Below are 11,984 nucleotides of genomic sequence, written 5' to 3' on the forward strand. Positions count from 1 at the left end.
TACACAAAAGTCTTTCAGAGGGACATTTTTAATAATGTTCTGTACATATTTTCAGAACTTTTTGTTAAAAGAAAAATCCTAAAATCTTTCCTCCCAGATGTTTTCTTCTGGCTTCTTCATGGTCCATTATACCACCTGAAGTTGTTAATACCAAATAACTGAAATAAGAAAGTTTATAAAAATAATGTATAGTTTTGCCATGAAGTAGACTGACTAAAATTGTGATACAGTAGAGTGTCGTTTATCCGAAAGAATTCCAGTCGGCCTAAAGTATAATTTTTTATTTGTTTTTATATTTTTCAATGTATTTATTTTGTTTGTAAAACATAAAGAAATCATTTTTACCGATACAATAGCCACGATTATTATTTTAAAAAGTTTACATTAGGCTTAACATCGACGAAAATTCAATGCAAAGTGACACGCAACGGAGAAAAATTTCAACACGGGATAGGTTAATATATTTTTTCGTACACAATCGGTTATCCGAACAACCCCAGTTCCCAATTGATTTGGATAAACGACGCTCTACTGTAATATAAATCTAATTAGGAACAAAATGCATGAAAGGAAAATTCACTAATAATGGATGGATTTTGACATTGACCAAAGGATATGACCAAATCTGCTTATTGTTGAATATGCATAAAACAAAGCAGAATGTTTATATCCATATTTTAAATAAATTTAAAAATCATTTTTAAACAATAAGAGATTCTCACCCAAATTGTCGAGAAGGCAGCAAACTCCTCATCCATCTCTCCAAGTCTCTCAACTGCACATCAAATCTGGGACTGATTACACCACATTTGTTTAATCTACCTGTCAGATTTACTACAATTTTTCCGGCTCTGTGATCATCTACTATTTCAAATTCACCAATATAACCTAAGAAAAACAATTGACTTGTGATTAATTTCAAATTTTAAGAATAAAAATCTGTAATTAGTCAAAAGCATATTGCACAAATTTCAAAAATTATTGTGAATAATCATTGCTTTACAAAAAATTAAGAATTACTTAATTCATTAAATAAAACCAAATATTTGCCAAAGGCCAAACTTTGGCTTATTGTGGACAGTACCCAAAACTCAGATTAGTAATAAGTACATTATATTGTTTATAACCCTAGTTTTTTCTTTATGCCTGTGTCAGGACTTCAACAACTATATTAATATAAATTCAGTTCTTAAACCTCTTATTCATCAGCATTTTAAATCAAGACTTTTGTACTCCTGAGATTTTCAGATAACTCTAGATTAAGGGTGCGACTATGCAGACACGAGAGAGCGAATTTTCTGAGCGAGCGAGAATATGTGGCGAGAAGCGATAAATATCAAAACCTGTCAGATATGTGCGAGAACCAGAAATTCGCTCTCGCCAGCATTATTTCTCGCTTCGCGTTTGTGCATGGTTTTCCTTTGCGAAAACTAAATCGCTCGCAACCTCTCGCTCGCTCTAAATTCGCGTCTGCATAGTCGCACCCTAAGAATTACTTTACTTTTTGTATTCACAAACTTCATGTAACATTGCTTCAGTTTGATGATTTCAAAATCCAAAGAGTTGTTACAAGCTATCCAATTTGCCTGAGTACATCACAACAGTCTACATAAATTGTCACATGTAAATCAAACACACTATTTTAAAGTTTCCAACAATAAATGAAATCATGCTAACTTTAAGATAGAAGTATTATTAGAATTAATGTAAACTATATCTCATCATTTGTCTGTGTAACAGTTTCTTTGGTAACTGTTGCATAGAAATAATTTGAACTCATAGTATAGTTTTGAACTAACAGGATTTCAAATTATTTGTTCCAGCTAGGGATATAGAAATTTACATTTTAAGGAATTTGGTTAGTACAAAATACAGCTACTTTGAAATTCAAAGTGAAAATTCTGTCCAAACTGTGATATGAATATTTTAACTTGTCTGTTTAGATCAAAGTGCTCCATATTAAGAGAACAATAAACCAAGAACAAGTCTTATCTGGTCAATATGGCTTTGCTTTTACAGTAACATATTTTTGGTTGTCACCTTACCCATGGACTACCCTTTTTTTCTCTTATAAAATATGGCTGGGTTTTGGGATTGCAAGATTGGGTCACAAGTAGCAGATTAAGATTTGTAGGGCTCTAAGCTACTACATTTGGGTGACTTATACCTTTTGGGCACATTTCGAAAAAGCAAATACAGTGGAATCTCTATATTCGTAATATTCGATATTCACCACATTTTGATGACTTCTTTATTTTTTCATATTTGTCAGTATTTTCTGTATTCATCGTCATTCCCAACACCAGAAGTGGCACTACAATCACATGCAATCAGCTAGCCGTTAGCTAGCTGTAGTTAATCAGTCTGCTTTGTGTGGTTGTCATGTGCTGATGAGTTATTGAAAAATAATCAATGCAAGAAACCAAGTTCTAATCACTCCAAAGTGGCACCCAAGTGTTGCTATAGTCAACCAAAATACAAATACATTCAATGATAATGTAATTGCCTACTTCAGAAAAGTTTTAAAAAGCAGACAAAAACACACAACACTGGACAAGTTCTTTATTAAATCGAGTGCTACTGAATCAACAGCAAAACAGACCCATGATCATAATTGGAATTGCCTAATGTTTTAATTGATGTCTTCTTCTAAACAATAATACATATTAATATACTATATTAAAAATACTGTTCTTCCCCTTCTACCACTATACTGTATTTATTTAGTATGATAAAGATAAGTTTTACAAACATAATTTTTATTCTTGTACCTGTTAACATACAACTCCCTTGAATATGGAGAAGGAACTGTAATTGAAAACAAACATTCCTATAGACTGTATTCAGCAATAAATATCTCAACTGATGGCACAGCTGAGGAACTTACTAACTCTTCCAATTTCTAACTTTCTGTTGTTGCTTCCTCACAAATCTCAAGAAAAATATAAAAGATAAAATACAATATAAAAGACAAATCCAGATAATTCTTTCAAAAATGTTAAAAAAACAAAAGTTAGCAGAACCATCTTCTAATTATTCCACACAAAAAATAAGCACTAACGAACTAGCATATCACTTGCAAAATAATGTAGCTGAAACTTCATTCTGTATTAATAACATATTAGAAGAAAATATAAAATTAAAATAATCTAGTTACATTTAACAGTGGGTCTATAAAAACAAGCAATTACTTATTGTGACATTGTCATAATGCCAGGCTCAATTTTTAATCATGTTTTAAATTTAAAATATATGCTCTTCACCTCAAATTAGTACTGTAGTATCTAGCCCCTGTATATAATACTTTTCCATTACCAATGGAATCATGCTGATCATTTATCAAACTCATTTCAGAGGAAAAATTTTGAACTGAAATAATGTGACTTCCAGTTTACTTCAGAAGTTTGTATAATCAGGGGTCTCCTGCCCAAGTTTTCCATACCTCATCTCAACTTTCATCTAACACTATTCTCAAGATTAAGGAAGAACAGACAATGACAGTGGAAATTTATAGGTCTACAAATTTTTTAAAATTGCAGCCCAAAAATGTTTAATGTTAGAGCAAAATATTACATTTATCATCATCAAAATCTCTTTTATCATTTTATATTGGATTACCAAACTAAAGTTTTTAATACAACTGGAATAATTACAGGTAAATTTAAACTAAGTAAAAGAGGTCAGTTTATGCTGACCTTAACAAAATTGAAACAGCTATTTGTTAATAAAATTTCAGATTTGGTAATAAAATTTCAGATTTGGAATCAGTGAACCTAGTTGGTAAGGATATTTCAGGACTGGCTTAATTGTAGTTGCAGCATTTAATTGTATGGTTACAGAGGAATAGTTTAAAAAATTTGCCAAACATTTTCAAAGACCCAATGTTTAAAAATATTAGATGCATCATTGACTAATTAAACCCTTCCAAACTTCTATATGCTTTAAAGCTTCCTTTGTATAGGTAAACATAGTTTGCATAAGATAAATCAAAATCAATGTGTGGTCCAATTTTTAACTGTTTTTAAAAATGTTATTTCTAATAAATATTAGAAATAACATTTTTACATCAAAAATAACATTTTTAAAAAGTTAAAAATTGGACTACACATAGATTTTGATATACAGTAGAGCCTCGATTATCCGACCGTCCTAGTCGGCAAATTTCAAATGTCCACTAGTGATGCGACGCTACAATATTTGGCTATGTCTTGGCTACTTTAATATTATTTTTATGTGTTTTAGCTGGCAACACTCATTCGACCATGAAAGGGAGCCAGTATTTAAACGAGGCTTAATTTTCTAATTTTTAATGATACAATAGCGACGATTATTATTTTAAAAAATTTTTGTTAGGCTTAACATCGATGAAAATTAAATGCGAAGTAGGTTAATAGCGATATACTAATATACTAATTACATGGGATATAATAATGTACTACATTAATAATGGATTTTTTCATACTTTTCAGTTATCCGACCAACCCCAGTCCCCAATTGAGTCGGATAATCGAGGCTCTACTGTACTTGAATTTATCTAATAGATCTGAAAATTCTAAATCTTCATATTTGGTTTTCTTGACTCTTAAATTTTCTTCAATATCCAATAAATTAATTTCCAGGCATCATTCACTTGTGTATTATTTAGTAACAACCAACCAGAAACATGAAACAGAAGTTCAAGCAAGTCTTTCATATAGAACTTGCACATGTTTTTGTTTATCCAACAATACAGTCTACAGTGAAAAAGTAAATGGAACAAATGTTTTAATATGTCAAGTACATAATACTAGTTTCTATAAATGCTTTCTAACTTGAAAATATATTTGAGAGAGATTTGCTTCTTTATTTTCAGTAAGCACATTACACTTAAAAACAATAGATAACTGTTTTGTGCATTAAGAACCATTAATGATGGAAGTATAAGTGTATTAATATTAATAAATATACATCAGATTTACAAAACACTCTTAACAAATTCAAATTCAAATCATTATCTTCAGAATTAAGAACAAAATGTAACAACAAAAATAAGAACATTGCATGCAGAAACATTAAATTGACAGAATAGTATAGAGGCAACGTAGAATAAATCAGTAACTGAGTAAAATATGTACTGTACAATAATATAGAGTATTTAAGGTGAAATACCAAGCTGGATTTAAGTTCTTGCATGTAATGTCTAGTGTGCAGCAAAATTTTCAGGACTGGCTTAATGCAAGAACTTCAATCCAGTTTCCTGCATTGTACAAAACTTTGCATTACGTTATACTTCAAAATATGATTTTGCAATGAATTATTATATAATTATTATGCAGATTAATAATCTCATACCAATAGTTGAAAAACAAAAAGGTAGGTTTATTATTGGGGTTAGATCAGATTATATGGAAAGAATCCCAATAGTATAGTTTTAGTATTTAGCACTGTTTTTATGATGATTGCATTATCCAAATCAAGTTCATAGCCAACTTTGATAAACAATTTTGTTGTTGTTTGTTAAGTTATGTCAATGCAACACTTGGGCAATCTGCCTAGGGGGATGCCTTCCGGGAAGTCTTTTAAAGGGAAACTGGCCCCTATTTAGGTACTACAGACATGGAGAAAACCCAGAAAACTCCATGTGACCAGCCCATCCGAGCGAGGTGCAAACCCACGACCAAACTCCCAGTGTTCAGGGTACGAAGATTGCTCAACCACTGGTGGGCTAAACAAATGAGTTGTATGTCTTTGCAAAGCTTAGAAATGAACTTTTTGTGTTTCTAAATTCTAACATAGCAGGTGTGAAGTGGCTCCAATATAGGTAAGTGTATTGTGAGACAGTGCTATTGGAAGAATAATGTAAACACTTGATTTTTCAAATAAGACTAGGATCTCTATTGTTTGTAATAAGCCTTTTGAGTAGACTGTTGGGAAAATGTGAGAACATAAACTTGCATTATCCCTAAAAACTGTGGCACTGTTCCACAAGTTTTATATTATTTACTCATTAAACAATTTTTATATTGTTTGACACATTAAATAATAAATGAAAGTAATTTGCTAGTGCCATTTACCATTACAGTCGACCCCCCTATAATTACGGTCCCTATAATTACGATTCCTATAAAACTACGAAAAAATATACGTATTTTGGAAATGTTGAGTCGGATTAGTGTAGAATCGATTAATTTTATGGAAGAAAACCTTTCAATCAGCCGTAGTCCGTAAACTTGACACGTGTCGGGCTGTGATTGGAACGACTTGTAAGAAATCGGATTCCTAATAAATTGGAACGTATCTATATCTTATAGGGGGGGTCGACTGTACTTTACACCATAAATAAATGAGCATCCTCTTTCAAGTTTCAAACTTAAAATTAAAAAATTAAGAATATTTATAATATATATTATAGAGTAATTTAGATCAGTGCATTTCTTTTTCATTTTAATTTTTACATAAATGACTAAAGATCTTTATTTCCTATCTATCAGACACAATGAAGTCAATGGCTGTGTTCAGTAGACTCAACAGCAGCACTGTTTCAGAACATGTTTGGTGTTTTGTGATCACATTTATGCTACCTATTGCTTTCATCTTTCATTTACACTACCTATTGCTAGCTGCAACTTCATGTTCCAATGCATACATCACTCATTGCTCAGTAGACATAAGTGCTAACATCTACCAGTTAAAACACCTTTGCTCAGTTATAACTGTTGACTCTGCTAAACACAGCTAATCAGTGGTTAGGAATGAAACTCAACAAATGTAGAGTCAGAGCAAGTATATAAATTGCTACAGATATGATTTGGATCCAAAGCTGGGTCTGCCAGAGTATGATTTTGATACTTCAGCCATCTAAGGCCCTGTACACACTAGGCGTTTTTCAACGCGCGTTAAATGCACGTTTAACGCCGAGCTAACGCACGTTAGCTCGGCGTTCGACGAGCGTTAGTTCGGCGTTTAGCACTGGCTCAGTTTGGAAATGGATGAGAAAGTAATTGATTGTGTGTGCTCCTCCATCGTCGCTATAAGGCATATATCTCAAAGCGCCCGTAAAGTGCCCGCAAAACGCGCGTTTTAACAAAAATCTATAAACGCACGTCAAACGCGCGCTTGGCGTTTGAGTGTGTACGGCTACATAGAACTCTTGGTTCTTTAAAACGCGCGTTTAACGTGCATTGAAAAACGCCTAGTGTGTACAGGGCCTAACTCAGCACATTCCTTAATACATGTGTAAAACAATACAATAGGGTCTTTTTTACATGGGATTGATATAAACGGCTAGAAATAAGTGAGGAAGGTTTTGTATTGATCATCTTAAAATAGTTCAAGCTACAAATTTATAGAAGTCACCAACTAATACCAGTGAATGTGACTCAGGTCACCTCCAGTTTCTGACAGAACTACCAAATGCTATTGACTGTGATGAATACTTGAGAAAAATACATGCAAACCAGAGACACGTACTCAATACAGCATAATAAAAATTTGATCTATATTATTCAAATACAACATTGGACTAAAATGCTATTCATTATAGTACAACATTTTAACATTTTTTTTTTTTTGTTTATTGTAAATGGTGGCACACGTCTGAACAATTGTCTGGGACTACTTTGGACAGAGCACAAATTTACACAATTTCGGGTATTCTTGATGTATGCAGTCTACCATGCTGTATAGTGTCTACTAATGACTGTCGATGTATACAGAGTTTTTTACACAAGTTTCACTTTTCAATTAATTTTTTGGGTTTTATTTTTTATAAAGAAATAATAATGAAAAAAATTGAGTTGAGTTGAGAAAAAATGAAATTAAAAAATAATAATTACAAAAAATTAAAAAGTAATCTTCAAAATAAATCTTAGAAAAACTTTTAATAAAATATAAAATTCATCTGGATACGAGTCCAAGTTTACTTGCCATGTCTAATCACCAGGAAAACTACTTACCATGTCTAATCACCAGGAAAACCACTTAGAAAAACTATTATCACAGCCCTTGGGGATCTGATTACCAATGGAGATTAACTTTGATTAGTTAGTATAATCTTGAACTTTGATAACCAATATTAGCTAGAGTGACCATATAGTTTATCACCCAAACTGTAGTAGTTATTCAGTGAGTGAAAATGGTTAAACTTAAGATTTTTTAAAAAGTTATTTATACACCAACCTATAAACTCATATTGTGTTATAAGACCTTTAAAATGGTCCAATTTAAGATTTTATTCATTTCTGAGGATTAGAAACAGGAGAAATTCAGGACTGTTCCAGACAAACCAGGGTGACCACTCTACTGACTACTCTGTTGACAAAACTAGTTTCTGGATTATGCAGACAATATACAATATACAATACTGTAATACAATTTTCAAAACTGTTGATCATTTATGTTAAGCAATTGTGCATAATAATTAAAATGAGAATTTGTTGAACATATTGTATCACAGTGTTTCTTTCACTTTTACACTGAACACATTAATCTAACAAATGGTTACTTTTCTTCAAATAAATCCCTTAAAATCAAGTGATAAAAAAGTGCTTATTTATTTCCAATGTAATGTATCAGTAAACACCTGTAAAACTATTTCCATTATTTTTTATTACACATTAATATACAAGACTATATACTCCTAGTAAGTCTTAATTGATACAAGAAAACCTGATGAATTAAGACAAACATTGGTAAAAGTCCATCCTTACTATATGGGGCATTTTTTTATAATTTTGCTCTCTTAAGACACCTCTCTAATAGATATGTCCTAAAGACATAGAAATTTTTGGGGGTGACGCATATAATAAGATCTGTAAGTGAAAACTCATCGAATTACTTACCGACCCTGCACGGTGGAAGCCGCCATTGCTTAACCTTGTTCACATCGCTGAGTAGCACATTGAATGGCAAACGCTTACAATTTGTATCATGTGACCCGATTTTGATGTCACTCAATCACATACTAGTTATAGTTACTAGTGTGTTTAAGAACTACCATGAATCAATAACTAGTGACGTTAAACAATCAATGGTCTGCCGGCGGCTCCTCTCCAGGAGGAGTCTGTCGGGAGCCCGAATAGTCATGACTGCCACCATGACAGTGCACAAAACATAAATTGGTAAAATTTTACCAATTATTGTTATTAACTCATTTAATATGATCAGTAACATAATAATAAGTCATTTCTAATTACAAAATACACAGTATAGTATATTATGATATATCACATGACTGGACAGCATCAAGAAACATCATGTGACACTCTTTGTATGCATCCGCCATACAATGCTCCACGACAAAAACAAGCTTAAGCAATGGCGGCTTTCACCATGCAGAGTTAGTAAGTAATACAATAAATTTTCACTTATAGTTCTTATTATATGTGTCACCCCCAAAAATTTCTGTGTTTAGGACATATCTATTAGAGAGGTGTCTTGAGAGAGCAAAATTAGAAAAAAAATGCCCCATGTAGTAAGGATGGACTTTTACCAAACATCAAATAATAATTTGTAAGAAGGAAACTTTTATTGAAAACAAATGTTTTAGGTAGTTTATATTATTCTTACCATGTTTCATCATTACTTGCAAGAACTTCACTATAACTTTAGAACATGGTCTGATTAGAACTTGACGTTTACCTCTTTTCTCTGCATTATTGATAGATCTGAGAGCATCTGCTAATACATTCATACGAACCATATCTAGAAAATAAATTTATTTTCTTTCTTAGATGCAGTTAAAGCATACAAAAAAAAATTAATTATTTAAAAAATAAAACAACTAGGTTCTACTTAAGAAATATATTAATATTAATGTATATGTTTATAATTAAACAAAAATTCTTAATAATTTCAAAGAAATGTTATCTTTTCACCTTTTTAATAAATTTAATATAATTGTAATAATTTATTACATTTATTTGCCTACCACTATCTGTGGTAAGTTTCCAACTGTTGGTCAATGGCTTAATGCAATATGGCAATGTAACATACAAGAATCGGTTAAGGGAAAGTGCCTTAGCAGATTGGACTATGGAAAAACAGGTCCATATGAAGAAAACCTAGAAAATTTCAGGTAACCAGTCCATTGGTAAGGTACAAACTCAAGACCAGTGTTTAATGGTTTCATCAATAAATGTCACTGTAGGAAATGTTGTCTACAAACCACCAAGGAGTCTATAGATCCATATAAAGTAAAATCACATACTTGTTTATAATCTTTGAATATGTATATATATATTTTAATATAACACATATTACATTAAGAATATAAATAATAAGAATAAAATAAAAAATATATATAATAGAAAACATTTATATGACTATATTCATTTATAACTTGAAAAATTAAGAAAATGATCATCAAGTACATTCAATGATATATTAAGCCAAAAAAAAAAAAAATTTGAGGACAAAGACCCTCTTGCAATTCATGCAACATTTTTTCACACATTGAAATCTCAAAATGGCCCTGTTTTCTTCTTAAAATTTGTATTATTTTATATTGCTATTCCTGTTCTAAATCAAAATCGCTCAAAAATCATAGTAACAAATTTATTTTTTATCACTAAATTTTATCACTACCATTTTTATCACAAGTTTACCATGTAAAATTCCATTGTTACCCTAAAGTACTTACAATTTTACATACAAATAATTAATATGATTTAATTAATAAAACTGTGGGTATGTGTTTTATTTAATTCGTTTATGTATATTTATCATTGTTCTCAATAAAGATTATTGTTAACATAATGGTCCATAAATAGAGGGTTGGGAACTACTAATCTATAGGCATTCCTTATATTCGGTTTATACATGTAAGAAACGAACAAAAATGGATCATATGCAAGTAAAAATACTCTTAAATGTCAATAACTCTAAAATCGTCTTCACAGTAATAAACAGTTTACATATTCAGAAAGAAATCTCTTGTAACGAACAACAGGAACACGTTTATCCCAGGCACATTCTTTTCATACTACACATAAACGCATTTATTTATAATAAATCCATGATATAATGACTAAAACATAATAAAAATATATACCTATAAAATTTAATTAAAGCTTCGTCGTTTTAAGGCTAAACCAAATACGATGCAAACCGATTGTAAATTCCAAATTTTCCAGCTTAAGGCATCAAGCACAATTATGGCGGAAGAAGAAACTGACGTCACCGAACTGTTAGTGTTGCCAACTACTTTACTAAATGTTTAAACTTTCTTAAATATTATTATTGTCGTTTAATATCTTAAATTTCGATATATAAAATTAATGTAAATGATAATATTATTTATTATTTTAAAAGTTTATAAAAGAACAGTTTATTATAATTTTTTTTGTTTGATTTTCTTTAAATAACTGATATTGTTGGTTAATTAAGTTACGGCAACGCGACACTTCGCCGATCTGTCTAGGGCTAAGGACTTGATCTAGGGCCAAGGACTTGATCTAGGGCAGTGTTTCTCAACGGGTGCGATATCGCCCCCATGTGGGCGGTTTTACATGTTGATGGGGCGATTGGTAACAATTTATATTTTGTGGGCGAAAAATTAAATTTTCCGTACAATATAATAAGTGGCAGAAATATTCATTACGATACTTCGTAGAATTAGAGTTTTGGTAGCTCAGAGACCAGTATAGCTATCGACTCTGGTAATACTAGCCAACCTTGCTATTTTTTTCGCTACTCTGTATATCCGGCCTACTCATCACCACCAGGCCGCCCCATTGTGGGTCTAGCCAAACCCATAATGGGTTTGCTAAAAAGGTCTTCTTAGTGCCAACAACGCAGAAGAGTAAAAACAAAATACAGTGATACAAAGAAACAAACACGGTCGAATTAAGACTAACATATATCTAACATATACAGATTGTGATGAAACTTCGTGCCAATATTTTAGAGATAGACTTTAAAGCCAAAATACCTCTGTAAATTAATGTTTTTTTTTTTACCTAACAAAAATTAAAATCTTGAATGAAAGAAACATTTCATTTGTTCAA

At 31.4% G+C, this 11,984-nt stretch overlaps 1 protein-coding gene across 1 annotated transcript; it reads right to left on the minus strand.

Moving 5' to 3' along the window:
- Positions 1-11,164, minus strand: LOC111635846 (40S ribosomal protein S15a). The gene is made up of 4 exons (XM_023380947.1): positions 11,030-11,164; positions 9,547-9,681; positions 723-888; positions 1-158 (listed from the first exon to the last, which is right to left on the minus strand). The coding sequence occupies exons 2-4, from the start codon at positions 9,677-9,679 to the stop codon at positions 65-67; spliced, it is 393 nt and encodes a 130-aa protein (XP_023236715.1). The 5' UTR covers positions 9,680-9,681; positions 11,030-11,164; the 3' UTR covers positions 1-64.
- Between the last annotated feature and the right edge of the window lie 820 nt (positions 11,165-11,984).

Source organism: Centruroides sculpturatus, unplaced genomic scaffold (assembly GCF_000671375.1).
Source record: "Centruroides sculpturatus isolate CEXI.00-Female unplaced genomic scaffold, Cexi_2.0 scaffold931, whole genome shotgun sequence".
In the NCBI taxonomy this organism is placed as follows: domain Eukaryota; kingdom Metazoa; phylum Arthropoda; class Arachnida; order Scorpiones; family Buthidae; genus Centruroides; species Centruroides sculpturatus.

What these genes read in the sequence shown, in the direction of transcription:
- LOC111635846 (XM_023380947.1), bottom strand. Translation starts at nt 9,679, where the DNA reads ATGGTTCGTATGAATGTATTAGCAGATGCTCTCAGATCTATCAATAAT. An exon ending in GCAAGTAATGATGAAACATG is followed by an intron (nt 889 to 9,546) that starts GTAAGAATAATA and finishes TGTTTTTCTTAG; the next exon opens with GTTATATTGGTGAATTTGAA. An exon ending in CTGCCTTCTCGACAATTTGG is followed by an intron (nt 159 to 722) that starts GTGAGAATCTCT and finishes TTCTTATTTCAG; the next exon opens with TTATTTGGTATTAACAACTT.